The sequence below is a fragment of the Chrysochloris asiatica genome, unplaced genomic scaffold (assembly GCF_000296735.1).
Source record: "Chrysochloris asiatica unplaced genomic scaffold, ChrAsi1.0 scaffold00059, whole genome shotgun sequence".
Taxonomy (NCBI): domain Eukaryota; kingdom Metazoa; phylum Chordata; class Mammalia; order Afrosoricida; family Chrysochloridae; genus Chrysochloris; species Chrysochloris asiatica.
The window spans coordinates 5,413,528-5,429,503 of NW_006408577.1; the positions used below are offsets into that span (position 1 = coordinate 5,413,528).

Here is a 15,976-nt window from a genome sequence, read left to right on the forward strand (position 1 = left end):
ACAATAGGGGTCACAGCAAGAGACAAGCGGAGAACAGGTGGCGAAGAGCTGTATAATTGGTATGCCAAATGAAGGTTGGTGATGTTACTAAATCACAAATATCAATCAATGTAATGGCCGTCATAACATGTCAAACTCTTGGATAGGGAAATAAAAACTCTGTTAAGACACTCTTCTGAAGGGGTTTTTGCTTACCTGCTGCACACCCTCTGGCCACAGACTATTGATGCAATTGTTAACTCAGAATGCTGGGTGCAAGTATATTTTGTTTGTTTGTTTATTTGTTTTATAACAGCTTTATTGTTATAAGTGCTTTCGGGTCAGGTCCAACTCATAGAGACCCTGTATAGGGCTTCCCAGGAGCAGCTGGTAGGTTTGAACTGCCAACTTTGTGTTTACCACACCATAAATCTCATCCACTTAAAATGTTTAATTCAATTGTTTTAAAAAAATATCTACACAAATGTGTTGTGTAGACAAAATCAATTTTAGAATATATTCAACACTCTTTAAATAAAACAAAACACCATACCCATTAGTCTCCCAGCCCTAGACAACCACTAATGTACATTGTGGCTGTATAGATTTGCCTGTTCTGCACATTCCATACAAATGGAACCATATAACATATGGTCTTCTGGGATTGCTTTTATTTACTTAATATGATTTCAATGTTCGTGTATGTTTTAGTCATGCATAAGTACTTTATTCTTTTTAATTGCTAAATAAGAGTCTTGGTGTGATGCTGTAGAGTAAGAACTGTACTTCAAGGTTGGTTTGAACTGCAAGGTCGGTGGTTCAAACTCTTCTGCCATACCTTGGGAATCCTACACAGGCTCGTTATGAGTCAGAACTGACATGATGATATTTAACAACAATAACAACAACAACATTCCATTTATGTATACACCACATTTTGTTTATCTATTCATCAGTTGATGGACATGTGGATTGTTTCCATTTTTTAAAATCTATTTTAATAATGCTGCTCTGGACATTCAGGTACATGTTTTTGCATGGACATGGTTTTCTTTTGGGTATAGATCTACAAGTGTAATTCCTAGGTTATATGAAAACTCTTTGTTTGACCATTTGAGAAACTACTAGACAATTTTCCAAAACAGCTGCACCCTTTTACATTCCTACCAACAATGTATATGGGTCCTGATTTCTCCACATCCTCATCAAATTTTGTTAAAATTTGTCTTTTGTATTTTAACCATCTTAGTGGAGTGGACTCCTGGTGTGGTGCTATAGGATCAACACCCAACTGTGAGCTAGAAGGTTGGGTGGTCAAACCCACCAGCTGCTCCTTAGAAATCCTATACAAGGGCACTATAAGTCAGAAGTGACTCGATGGCACTTAACTTCAGCAACAAATGAATATGAAGTGGTTTCTTGTTGCATCTTTGATTCATAAGTATTAGAATTAAATGAGCCCTGATGACTAATGCGTATCTTTTAACATTGTGTAGCGTAGTGGTTACGAATCGGGCTGCGAACCTTAAGGTCAGTGGTTCGAAACTACCAGCCGCTCCGCGGGAGAAAGATGAGGCTTTCTACTTCCGTAAGGATTTACACCCTCGGAAACCCTGTACAGGGTCGCTATGGGTCGGAACCGACTCGACGGCACTTAACAACAACAACAAGTGATGAATCTACCACTTGTCATATAGTTTGTAGTGGCTTGTGTGTTGCGGTCATGCTGGAAGCTATGACATTAGTATTTAAAATGCCAGCAGGATTACCTACTATGCATGATTGGGAGCCATGCCAGCATGAGGTAGGTGCCAACTGTGCTACTTTGGTGCCTGGATTCAGGTGGGCTTGGCTCCAGACCTACAAATGCTGCAGAGCCACCAGGCCAGCATTTCATCAGTCATGCTGCCCCCAGATTTCCTGTGGTCCTAACAAACACTGAAATCAGCTCCATGAAGGACCCCATGTACTACTTTTGGACTGAGTGACCTGAACATAGATTTTTTTGTTTGGCTGTAAAAGGAAGCTTTATTGTTTTCATTTGGTTTACCACTTGGGTGAAGAGGGGCTCCAGGGCGTTGACTATGCTGCCTCTGTCTGGAGAGCAAGGTTCAGGCAGAAGGTTAGCAGAGAGCAGGGGAATGCTGAAAGGCCCTTCACAGGTTGCCGGGCTTCATAGGCTCTTCTTAGTCATGCTTGAGAGTGAGCCTCTTGAAGAGACATTCACCCACCCCTGCCTGGGGACCAGCCATCCGATGGAGTTTGGTCAAGTGGTTGCCCATCTTCTTGATAATTTTCACCTCCTTGTCGAGGAAATGATTCTCCAGAAAGTCACAGAGGTGGGGGGGGGGTTTGTGTGGGTAACACCCACGGCAGGCAGATCCAGAGTAGACTGGCTCAGGTTCTTCTCAACGGCCAGGGCAGCTTCCATGGCTCAGGTTCTTCTCAACGGCCAGGGCAGCTTCCATGGCGTCAAGGGTTCTTCCCCACTCATCTTGGGAGGACTTCTGCACTTCCTGGAAGAGTGCACGACCACCACGCTGGTTTTGCAGTTTCAAGAGACGCTCAGCACCCTCATACTTCTCCTTTGACAACTCACGGAAGAAATGTCCCACACCTTCCAAAGCCACATCATCGCAACCGAAATAGAAGCCCAAAGAGAGGTAGGTGTAAGAGGCCCACAGATGCGGATTAACCAGATGGTTGATGCCGGCTTCTGCTTCAGTGGAATAATTCTGACGGATCTGAGAGCTTATGGTTGGTTAAAGATTTGAAGCTAACCACACACACACACACACACACACAAGACGGGACCAGCTGGTACCGGTAACAGGGAATGGTCAAGAAGATGGTCCTGGAGACCAGACTGTGCCCAAAGAAGTTGTTAGAAGAGATTGTCCGAGGCTGGAGGTGGGGGAGTCCCTGGATCTCTTCCGTCTTTCCTGTGGTACTGAAAGTGCCATGGACTGCCAAAGGAACCAATAGATCTGTTTTGGAAGAAGTGCAGCCAGAGTGCTCCCTGGAGGCCAGGATGGCTAAGCTTCGTCTTTCATACTTTGGACATATTGTCCGGAGGAAACAATCGTTGGAGAAGGATGTCATGCTGGGTAAGGTGGAGGGTCAGAGAAAAAGAGGAAGACCTCTAACGAGATGGATTGGCCAGGTGGCGTCATTGATGGACTCAAGTGTGGCAGCGGTAGTGAGGTTGGCTCAGGATCGGACATTGTTTTGTTCTGCTGTGCATGAGGTCACTATGAGTTGGTTCTGACTCGATGGCACCTGACAACAACAACAACAACAACAGACACTGAAATCAGCTCCATGAAGGACCCCCATGAACTATTTTTGGACTAAGTGCCCTGAACATAGAAAAAACTGAGGCCAATAGGAACTCCATCTAGGGTCATCTAGGGCCAGGAACTTTTCTGTCACAACCCTTCCACAACCACCTGTGAGCTCCTTGGATTGCAGGAGACCCCCAAAGATTTTTCCCCTCCAGGTCTAACAACTGCATTGTTTGTTTTTACAAATACAACAACATCACTATGCTGTGACGACAACAGGAAATTTTAACTCACACAAAGATACAAGTGAGAAAAGCTCAAACAAACGACCAAGATGAAGCGCTAAAAGATGTTTCTGAGGAAGCAAAAGTAATAGAGCTAACTGAAAAAGAATTCCAAAGAATGATAATTAGGTACCTTCAAAGGATCAATAGAATAATCGAGGAAAGCAAGGAGTACATAATAAAAAACTTTAAAAGAATTCAGGAAACCACTACAAGAACAAACAGACAAAATAAATGCAACTTTTGAAACAATACAAAGCCTGTCATTAGAAATCCAAAAGACTAATACTGGGATCTCAGAAATGGACAATACATTGGAAGGTCAAAGGAGTAGATGTGAAGCAATGGAAGCCCAAATTAGTGAGCTTCAAGATAAATCTCGCAATATTAGTATGCTAGAAGAACAGTCAGAAAAAAGAATGAAAAAGCAGATGAAAGCCTAAGAATTATGTGAGACACCATGAAGAGGAACAACTTATGGGTGATCAGAATTCCAGAACAGAAAGAGACAAGTACAGAGAAAATTCTCGAAGAGTTGTTGGAAGAAAACTTCCCTAAGATCATGAAATACAAGAAGATAAACATACAAGAAACTGGACAAATCACAAATAGGATAGATTCCAAAAGAAAATCTCCAAGACACATCATAATCAAGCTTTCCAAAATCAGAGACAAGAAAAGAATCCTGAGAATAGCTGAGGAAAACCAAAAAGTTACCTACAAAGGAGAATGGTTAATTTGGTATGCACACAATGGAATACCACAAAACTTTGAAGAATAATGATGAATCTGTGAAGATAATTCAGAAGAGTCAGAGCAGCACTTCAACAGGGACCTGCCAGAAATTCAAGCCAGAATCAGGCGAGGAAATGAATGAGGGACATCATTGCTGATATCAGATAGGTCTTGGCTTAAAGCCGAGAACACCAGAACAATGTTTACTTGTGCTTTATTGACTATGCAAAGGCATTGATTAGACTGTGTGCGTCATATCAAACTATATATAATATTTTGAAGAATGGGTATTCCAGAACTCTTAGTTGTTCTCGTGAAGAATTTGTACATAGACCTACAGGGAGTTGTTCCAATAGAACAAGGAAATAATGATTTAAAATCAGGTAAGGTGTGTGTCATGGTTGCATCCTTTCACCATACTTATTCAGTCTGTATGCTGAGCAAGTAATCAGAGAAGCTGGATTATTTGAAGAAGAATATGGTAAAAGGATTGGAAGGAGATTCATTGACAACTTGTGATATGCAGATGATACAACCTTGCTTGTTGAAATGAAGAAGACTTAAAATACTTACTAATGAAGATCAAAGATTGCATATCAATATAAAGAAAGCAAAAAATCCTCACAGCTGGACCAATAGGTAGCATTATGATAAACAGAGAAAAATTGAAGTTGTCAAAGGTTTCATTTTGCTTGAGCCCACAATTAATATTCATGGAATAAGCAATCAAGAAATCAAATGACATGTGCTGCACAAGACTGCTTTAAAGTGTTACAGAGCAAACAAAGATGTCAGTTTGAAAACTAAGGCTCGCCTGACCCAAGTCATGGTATTTTCAATAACTTCATGTTCATGTGAATTTGGGCACTGAATAAGGAAGACTGTAGAGGTGTTGGTGAATGGCCAATAATTTTGAAAGTACTTGTCTGCCAAAAGAACAAACAAATCTGTCTTAGAAGAAGTACAGCCAGAATTCTCCTTAGAAATGTATTTTTGGACGTGTCAAGAGGGACCAGTCCCTGGAAAGGACATCATGCTTAGAAAACTGGAAGGAGAAGACCCCTGATGAGATGGATTTATACTATGGCAGCAACAATGTGCTCAAACATAACAACAATTGTGAGGATTGTGCAGGACCAGGCAGTGTTTCGTTCTCTTGTGTATTGGGTCACTATGAGTCAGAACTAACACACCGGCACCTAACAACAACAAAAGTAATGTATAGTGAGTGGACATTAGACTTTGGACTCTTTCATATTCGAGCATAAATTTCTTGTGCAGTAACTTCTTTAAGTATGCAACTGTGTGCAAGTTAATTGATCTGAACTTCAATTTCTAATTATAACATAAGGATACTAAATCTACCAAAAGAAGTTTTTGCTGTTGTTAAGTATCTTTAAGTTGGTTCCAACTCATAGTGACTCTGTTTGGATTTCCAAGGTGGTTTGAACCTCTGACCTTTCATTTAGCAGTCCAGTACTTATCCTACAGCACCACACATATACATAACATACAGTGCAGTGTATGACATAACAGGAATAAGAAATAATTATTTTTTATCTTTTTATATAAAAATGCAACAGAAGAAAGTATTGATAAGGGTAAGAAAAACTATGCCAGCAAATAGAGTCTTAACACCCCTATCCCTGAAAAGAAAGGGGAAGGAGTCACTACTTTATGTGGGAAATAAAATAATTATGGAGAGATTACCTTACAGAGCTGTGATTCCTAATGGAGGAAACCAGTCACCTTTCAGTAGTCTGAAAAAGAGAACAGAGGTGATGTGGGTGATAAATGCCCTTCCTCTACCCACTTCCTCCTTTTGATCTGCTGGTGTCTTCCATTGACTGAACCCAACTAAAGACCAGATGATAGGAGAGTCAGTTGAAGCAATCCATACAATTTAGCTTTCTGGGAAGAGAGACAGATAAAAAGTGGATCTGAGGTGGAAAGCATAGAAGCAAATAGAAATGATCTGGTACATTTACTTTTGCAGAGAATGAGAGATAAGTGTTAGATTTGATGAGGTGGCCTATTATTTGATGTGATACATTAGTGATATCTTTACTATCAAACTATGCAGTTTTTTGAGGTAACTTCTGGACAAAGATAAATTCTTTTTATAATAAAAGGAAGCAAAGATTTAAAGTTGTTGAGCTGAAACCTTTACAGAGAGAGTGAAAATTGTTGAGCAAAAGGGTGGAAAATTGGAATCAGAGTTGTAAAAAGTCAATGATTTTTTTTTAAGGAAACAAATGTCTAATATTTAATTTCAAATTTTTACAGCATTGATATGCTCTTCTCCTCACTCTTTACTTAAAATCTCTACTGAAATCAATCCCTGACTGCTGACTCATGTGAATGGAGTTGAAAGTAGGTGGAAAAAATCAAGGTGTTTGGGTTGACACCAATGAACAAATTTTTAGGAATCACAAGAAGCAGAGAAGAGAACAAGTATCCAGAATAAGCCAGGAATGAATCAGAGGCGTCCCAGAGAAAAATAAACCTCGCAGAACCCACATATCTCAGGGAAGACATTGAATTTCCTACAGACCAGGGCCAAGGGTTCGAGTACCACTTCTCTACACTTGAAGTTCAGGGAAACTGTTGTTGGCATATGGCCCACAGTCAATGAATCTCTGTTGTGAAATACAATGAAAGTATTTTTTAAAAAAATTTATATTTAAATGGAGTTGTATTTAAAAAATACTAGTGTATTTTATTTTCTGAATATATGATACTAGCTAGCTTCAACATCAATTGGATTAGATTTGTTTTGGAGAGAACAGGAATGTTTCAAAAGATATGTATGGAAAAAAAAGGTAATGTTTAACTTCTCATGTTCAAAAGTAAGATTTTATAGTTTTGCTATTATCTTCAGAAAGGAATTTCTAAATTTCTTTATATTCCCTATTATAAAGATGGGCTTGCTTTGTTAGTGTTGTTAAGTACTATCGAGTCAGTTTTACTCAGAGCAACCTTGTGTAGGGTTTTTAAGGAGTGGCTGGTGGGTTTAAACCATTTACCTTGCAGTTAAAATCCAGTGCTTATCCTAAAGCATCATACTAGGACTCTTATTGTTGCTGTTGTTAGGTGCCAGTGAGTAAATACCAATTCAGCGATCCTATGCACAACATTCTGGATGTACTTCTTCCAACACAGATTGTTTGTTCTTTGGCAGTACACGGTACTTCTGATATTCTTCTCCAGCATCCTAACTCAAATGCGTCAAGTCTTCTACAGTATTCCTTATTCATTGTGCAGTTTTTACATTAATAAGTTGTTGTTGTTGTTAGGTGCCATCAAGTCGGTACCAACTCATAGCGACCGTATGCACAGCAGAATGAAACACTGCCCAATCCTGGGCCAACCTCACTACTGTTGCCACATTTGAGTCCATCGATGATGCCACCTGGCCAATCCATCTCGTTGGGGGTCTTCCTCTTTTTTGCTGACCCTCTACCTTACCAAACATGATATCCTTCTCCAGCAACTGGTCCCTGCTGACAATATGTCTGAAGTATGAGAGATGAAGTTTGGCCATCTTTGCCTGTAAGGAGCACTCTGGCTGCAAGTCTTCCAAAACGGATCTATTGGTTCTTTTGGCAGCCCATGGCATTTTCAGTATTCTCCTCCAACACCATAACTCAAAGGCATCAATTCTTCTATGCTCTCTGATGATACTAATTAGATATTTAAAGAATTACCTTCCTGCTATGTATTTTTTTTTAATCCATCCAGGCTCAGTTTTTCCATTTTGCCCCTTTCATTTTCCTTAGACGTATGTTGGGTTTTGGTTGAAAAAACAAATTTTTGAAATAGAGTTTATTGATGCATTTAAATAATTGTTAAGGGATTTGTTTGCCAAAGATGAAATGCTTGCTTCCAGACTTCCTTTTAGGCTCCAATAGTGGGTGAGACTTGGTAGGCTTGCTTGGAACCCTCACAATTTTCAGAGTAAAAGGAATTTTCCGGGAATAAAGGGGTGGTGAATACTATAGAAATTTATTCCTTGAGGAACTATCTTTACTGTTTTAATCTTCAGTATATTGAGGAATTTTGGAGTTTTGTAGGCTCTGTAATGATACTAACAGATACTTTACTAATCCTTTTAATGTAGATGAATCCTTAGAAGAAGAGTTTTACAAACGAGTGACTTGTGAACAAGCTGGCAGCATAGAAAGTACTTCTTCAGGAAGGGGAACGAACGGGCACGTCTGTCTCTTGTACTAAAGTTGCTGTTGAGTAGGTTCCGACTCATAGCACCCCTGTATTGTTGTTCAGTGCCATCGAGTAGATCCGACCCATAACGATCCTGTAGAGGGTTTCTAAGGAGCAGCTGGTAAGTTTGAACCACAAATGATTTTGTAGTCTGACGCATTAGCCCACAGCGCCACACCAGGACTCCTGTTATATGGTTCCCGAAGAGCGGCTGGTGAGTTTAAACCGCCACCTTGTAGTTCAAACCAACCTGGTGGTTCAATGCTTATCTTATAGCGCCACACCAGGACTCCTAGTCTTTCCCAAATAAATCTTACACTGTACTTTCAAGAAAGTTCTTAAGGTTTCAGTTGTTTGGCTAGAGAAAAATGCTGCAGACCTTTTAATATGTATCTGTTTCTAACAGAGAAAATGAGAACATGCTGTATGATAACTTTCTCATGTAAGGAAGTTCAACTGTTGTGGCTTTGTAAAACCGGGTTTACAAAAAACTATTCCTTCTCTTTCTATCTCCCAGAAATTTATGTAAATATCTCATCTGTAGAAGGCATCTTCCTTTGACTTCACAGTGCCTTGAGTTTATTTTTTGTAATCTACCTTTAGTGTTATTTCAAAGCGATTTTGGGAGGGAGAATTGTGTTCTTGGTATGCCATTGTGATCCAAAAGTTGACTGCAAATTTTAAACTATTATATTTTCATCGTGGCATGGAGGATAGCATTGGTCTGCTAAACTACCAGCTCTTCCTCCGAAACCCTACACAGGGTCACTATGAGTTGGAACTAACATGACCGTACTTAACAACAACAACACTATGTAATTAACAAGGAAATGTTATATATGTTACCTCCTAACCCTCAGAACAGTCTTGAGTTTCACATTAGAGATGGTACTGCTGCTGCTGCTACTTCTTCCATAGAGATCTTAGGATAATAAGAGATCAGATACGTAATCTGGCTGTAGTGCCTAGCACATAGTTGTTGTTGTTGTTATGTGCCGTGGAGTCGGTTCCTGTACAGGGTTTCCGAGGCTGTAAATCTTTACGGGAGCAGAAAGCCTCACCTTTCTGCCGTGGAACAGCTGGTAGTTTCGAACTGCTGATCATGAGATTAGCAGCCTGATTCGTAACCACTACGCTACCAGAGCTCCTTTAGCACATAGTTGTTGTTGTTGTCAGGTGCCATCGAGTTGGAACCGACTCATAGCGACCCCATGCACAGCAGAATGAAACAAAGCCACGATTCAACGGCTAGTAGCACATAGTAGCCTACTCTAAATATTAATTTCTCTGTCCAGTGTAACCTTTTTAGATCTCCAGCAACAATGCCTGCATTACTATTTATGCCATTATAGAAAGAAGACAGACATCTCAATTGTCCCCTTCCTGAAGCAGTACTTGTGTGTATCCCTCTCTATGCTGCTACCTTGTTTTCAAGTCATTGGTTTGTAAAATTCTTCTAATGATTCACCTATATTAAAAGTATTAATAAAATATCTGTGACTGAATCTTCCAGTTTAATAGAAAGATAGACTCTAAAGATTTTTACTGTATAGACATACTCCTTTTAGTTGGTGAAGTGCATTTTATTTTGGTCACTGAACATAAGATAAAGAAATACTCTATTTTACTATGTCTAATAAGCTCATCAGCTTTGACTGTACAAAGATCTTTGAATGTACAGGGACCTTGTAAGGTGGAGAATTGTCATCTCACTGTCACTGCATTAAAATCTTGACAATGTTTTTGTGTAATTTTTGTTTGTCTCCTTTGCTATTTTTTCCTATTCCTCTTTACTTTCACATGAGTCTCTTGGGCTTAGATTATAAATATGAATGTACAGTGTGGTTTAGGTTCACCAGATATTTTTACGTGCCAGAGTCTCTGATCTGCTACCATATGTGACTAGTGTTTCCAGACCAATTATAATCCTAGATAAGGGAGAGATCGTCTGTGTTCAGGGTCACTGCAATTCACACGAATAGAGAATTAGATGAAAGCTCAAAGAACATTATCTGTTAGATTTTAAAACCCTGAGAATTTCAAGGGAAATATAATCCATATGTATCTCATCTATTTACAACGTTTCTTATCAAAATGTTATACTGTTAGGCTCAGAGGTGCCCAGGATGTCAGTTAAGCCCTTTAAAGTCTGTATTTGCTTGTGTAACAGGGAACTATGTTTGGCAAGTAAAATAGGCTCTATCGTTAATTCCTACATTCAATATCTAGTTATTTTTATAATTCCAAAGTCAAGAGCTTTAAGACACATATTTGTTTCTATGTGATTATTAAAAATAAAGTAATATAAGCATATAAATAAGAAAGGGGGGAGAGGGAGTACTATTACTGCTGTTTGCTCTAATTTAGAAATCTTAAGAGGAAAGGACAAGACTGGGAAAACGATTTTCCCTTATTTATAAAATTGAAGTGCTTAATCTTTTGATTTGTAGGGATGCAACTCTGACTGAAACTGGAGGATATTATTTAATAAGTGGAAACAGTGCTAGAAGGACCTTAAAACATTCATGGTAAAATAAATAAGAAGATGCATATTTTATATCTCAAAACTGATTTGCAATAACTTGAATGCCCATGATCCTTTGTGTTCTGTGATGCTGAATAAGAGAAGATTGTCGTTTAAAGATATTCTATAGTTACTGGGATTGCTTCCAAAAGGATTCTCTTAAGATTCTTTGCATCTTCCTGCCAATACAAGATTGAATATAAGTATAATAAGACAATCAGGGGCCTGGAATTCCAGGAAACAATTGGTCAGCTTTCAAATGTCTACTTTGGTACTTTTTTTCTGCATAAATAACTTTTTAATCTTTTAAATGGTATACGATAAGGTATGTGGATGAATTAATTGGAATCAAAATGATTTCACATAGATTGAATTATGGTGAAAATATAAAGGTATACTTTTCAATAGTGTTGATACTATTCTACAGATAATCCTTGTGAAATTTAAGTTTTGTTGCCTGATCATCTGGAATAGTTTTGTATTCATTTGTATTCACAGTTCACCAAACAGGCATTATGGGTCAATATTTTTAACTTTATGTATTGTCCTACAAAATACAGGCTCAAAAAGTTCATGAGAAAACATGGTATGATTTAAACTAAATGTGATCTCTGTTTCAGTCTCTTGTTTTTGGCAGAATCCTACAGATTTCAAAAGGTACAGTCCCAGGAAGAATTTGTCTGACTTTCTTCTTGCATGCAACTTTACCAGTTTTAGGAAAGTTTTAATTTTGCCCAGGTGGTGCTGTTTGTTAGGTATTGGGCTATTTAGACAAGGTTGGTGGTTCCAACATGAGCTGTTTCCATAAAGACTTACAGTCTCAGAAACCCTCTCTTGTGTCTCTGTGAGTCAGAATCAACTCAATGGCAGTGGGTTTGGTTATGTGGCATTTGGCATTAAGCAACCTCTCTGAACCTGTCCTGATCTGTTAAGCAGTAGGATAAGAACTTTATGCCTCCCCAAGTGTTGTGAAGATAAAATGCAGTCCCCAGTGTATATGACTGGGTCATATAAAGGTCTCAAAAAGTGATAGTTATTGCTGTTTTTTATTTTTGATACTACTTAATGATAAGAACAAAGTTCCCATTCAGAAATACCACAATGACTATATTTGGTCTCTCACTGAGTATACTTTACTAATTGCAAGTCACACTGTTTCTTTGAACCAATGTATCATTTTTTATTTCTTTTCTAGAAAAGCTTCAGTAATTGTTGATTGTGCTTACTTTGTAGGCAATTTGAAAGATTGGCTCTATGATTGAATCGTACATGAGTTTGTCGTGTTTGAACAGATTCTAATATAGTGTGAAAAGAAACAGCAATTCTAAGAGTATCCTTACTTCTCTGGGTTATAACAGAAAGAAATGAGCACCAGTGTTTGCTGTCAACATTGTATGAGTTCCAAGAAACTAAGGCCTTTTTCTCATCTTATATCCAATGGACAATTTACAAAGGAAGTATTAAAGTGAGAGTTTTTTAGAAAAGTTAAAAAAAAAAATCAAATAAAAAATTGCTGCTGAGGGAGAAAGAGAATTGGAGAACTGTGACAAATCCCTCTGGGGTCCAGATTGTTGGTGCAATGAAGAGAGGTGAAAGTGAATGGAACAATGGGAAATCAGTCATGAGCTTGAAGCTAATCATTTGGCTTCTGAACAAAAAGGGGAAAGAACCAACATTTTAGAAAGGGAAGAAAGCCTAGGGAGCTGGTGCAACATTAAGTTTCTTTGTCCTAGAACAAACAGTTAAGCAGAATTAATAGATGATTTATTGGAACTTGAGTGGCATGTGAGAAAGCCTTACATGCTGTAAAGAGATTTCCATTCTCAGATAACTGAAACAATGTTATAAAATTTCTAGGTACATTCCTGCAAGAAAATACGATTTAATATTCTTCCTTTTCTTCACAATTAAAACCACAGGGATGTCTCCAAATACAATGAAAATCTGAATGAGGCTAAAGATTTGTTGTTGTCAGTATAACTAGAGATTACCATTCTTTCCTCAGTTGTATCGAATAAACAAGACCTGTGTCTATTTTTATTTTTTCATTTCCCCTACTTGAGGGGAAATGTAATAAAATCTTGAAATGGTTGCATGATTATTAAAAAAAAGAACTGTTGTTTGAAAAGCTGCATTGCTATTAGCTAACTTGTATGCTTATCGACCTGTTTAAAGTGTGGATTCTATGTGTGGAAGATGTTCTAGAAGGATTAGTGTATAATGTAAGGAAATAGGGATTGAATGTACGTGGAGGATACCTGTTACTGGGCTCCCTAAAGAACTATATAACTCCTCTTCTGCAAAAGTTTTGACAAAATTGTTTGATAGATCTAGAAAATTAGTTTTGTTCAGCTAAAAATAAAGTGAGGGATGTCTATTATATCAACATTTAAATGAAATGATTTGGAATTGGTAGGTTGGTAGAGATGAGATTTAACTATCACACTAGGAAAGTCTAGGAAAAATCCATGACAGAATTGCCAGGTTAAAAAGAATCTTTATTTTTGCTTATTTGATATTCAAATTTATGTTGCTAGTTTTACAGATCTTTTTGTTGTCCTTGTGGGCTGGAATAGAGCATATCCAGGAACAGGGAGAAAAAAAAGGAGCAACCGCAATCAGTTAATGGCTACCTCATGCTATGCCAGATAAAATCATCAAACATCTGGTCACTCACTGGAAGAAAAGACATGTGACAAAGTTTGCCACTCAATTTAGTGAAAAATGGTGTGGCATTGTGGGTTAATGTGCTGGACTGCAAAGTCAATTTGAACTGCAAGGTTGGTGGTTCAATCTCACCAGCTGCTCCTTGGAAATCCTAAAAGGATTGCTATGGGTTGGAACAGACTTCACAGCACTTAACAACAACAGCAACATTCCCAAAGAGTTGTTGTTCAGTATCAATAGGAAGAACAGGGGTCTAGGATCCTGTATGAGCCTTGGATCTGGTATTACTGCTAGATCTAACTCCTGTGAAATTGGAGTATATCACAGCCTCAGTTTTCGCATTTGCAAAGTAGGTTGAATGAGGTGATCTTTAAGGTCCCTTTGAGTTTTAGAATTCTGGGATTCTGTTTTTCATGTTTGAATAAGCTCATTTAAAAACACTATTTAAAAATATAAATGGTCTTTGTATAACAGGCTATGCTAGATACGTGTTTTCAGATTATAAAGAGCATGGTGGTGGTGATGAGCCGTGGAGTTGATTCTGACTCATAGCGACCCTGTATAGGGTTTCTGAGGTGATAAATCTTTATGGGAGCAGAAAGCCTAATTTTTCTCCCATGGAATGGCTAATAGTTTTGAACTTCTGACCTTGAGGTTATCAAGGCCTGACTCATAAGCACTATGCTACGATTCCATGGCACATAACCACCACCACCACCAATAGGATAGAAAATTATTTTCATAAGCAGGTTACAAATTGCTATAGAATTTCAGAAGAAGAAACAATTGCTTTAATTATGAAGAGGGAATTGCTTGTAAAATGTGAGTTCATAGAAGCCCTCTTACATAGAGATCTCATATACAGGTATACATTTGTTTCAGAAGGAAATGCAGAGATATAAAGCAGGAAATAAGTTAATTAAGCTTTCGAAGAATTAAAAACCTTCCCCTTTTATTTTCAAGGGAGGTAGCCTTTGAATAAAAAATAGTTGTTTAATAAGACACAATAATAATAACAGCAACAAAAAAAGCTGTCCAATAAAAATCTTAATGTGAATCAAAGACTAAAATATAAACAGATTTCTATTCTGATATCCAAAGGTATCAAAGAATTCCAAAGAAACTGTTGAGAACAATTTGTGTAACTCAAAATGGCATACACAGGAAAATAAAACCTGTAATTCCAACATGCAGAGATAATTACTATTACTATTTTAATATTTTGGTGTACTTCCTTCTAATCTTCACTTTATGCATAAATATGCATACATTTGTATAATTATTCTCCTATTGTACACATTTCATTAGCTCTTTGAGAATCTACTATATCATACAGAATTGCTCCTCTCTGGCTTCTCTTTTGGGAAACTTTGATACTCTGCTCCCCAATCTGCTTTGTCAGGAAACAGCTTTATCCTTATTTACACTATAATTAGTCACAAGAGGAAGTGGCTGCAGAAACTTGGTCAAAATAGGAATGTTCTTTAAGAAAAAATGAATATTGTTTTCTAGAGAACTTATTCACTTTGCATTCTATTCTAGGCACTGGAAGGCAAGGACTATCTTTGGTACTACCAGGTATGGGTATGGGACTTGACATGGAATAGATATTCTTATTTGTTGGACTTCATTTTTAGGTTAAATGATTGTTTTCCTTGAGATACTAATAATCAAACATAAGGATATTGTTGTAAAGGAAAAAGCTAAATTCAATTTACAGAAAAACACAAAATAAATAATAGTACATACGTGTTAGCATATGGCAAAAATTGAGATGGTGAGCTTGAATGATAAGTGTTTGGAAACAGATCTACAAGATTTCCTGGATCAGGCATTGGGTGTGAGTAGTTTTCCCATTCTCTTAATTCCTTTAGGTAATAGGAAATACTTGGTTTCTGTTTGTAAATTATTTCATTTTTAAAGTGTATTTTGCTGTCCAATTCATTATTTTATTACTATTTAGCCCATATGATGGGCTCTTTATCAATTTTTTTCTGAGGACTCAATTAGTTATTGGCAACATTTTAAAAAAAATGCTTTATTGTGAGTTATGTGATAGTTTACATGGGAGAACATTAGCTTCACATTGATTCCATCGTATATTGTTTCCTTGCCATGGTTACAAGCACAATTTGTTGTTCCATTGTTTTTTATTTGCTAATTATGATACTGTCATTTCATTTGTTTTTCTATAAAGAATTGCCAAGTGTTCCACGGGAAAGCTGTGCTTTTCTACTTGTTTTAAATATTCAATAACATACAACACAGTCATGGGTTTTAAT

The 15,976-nt window shown here is 37.7% G+C and overlaps 1 protein-coding gene across 1 annotated transcript in view; it reads right to left on the reverse strand.

Moving 5' to 3' along the window:
- Nucleotides 1-2,165: 2,165 nt before the first annotated feature.
- The window catches only part of LOC102820522 (ferritin light chain-like), a 43,506-nt gene continuing 29,695 nt past the window's right edge, over nt 2,166-15,976 (reverse strand). Inside the window, exons 2-3 of the mRNA XM_006864062.1 lie at nt 2,414-2,730; nt 2,166-2,383 (exon numbers count right to left, since the gene is read on the reverse strand). Of these exons, the coding sequence (XP_006864124.1) occupies nt 2,166-2,383; nt 2,414-2,730 (535 nt within the window). The remainder of the gene's footprint in view (nt 2,384-2,413; nt 2,731-15,976) is intronic.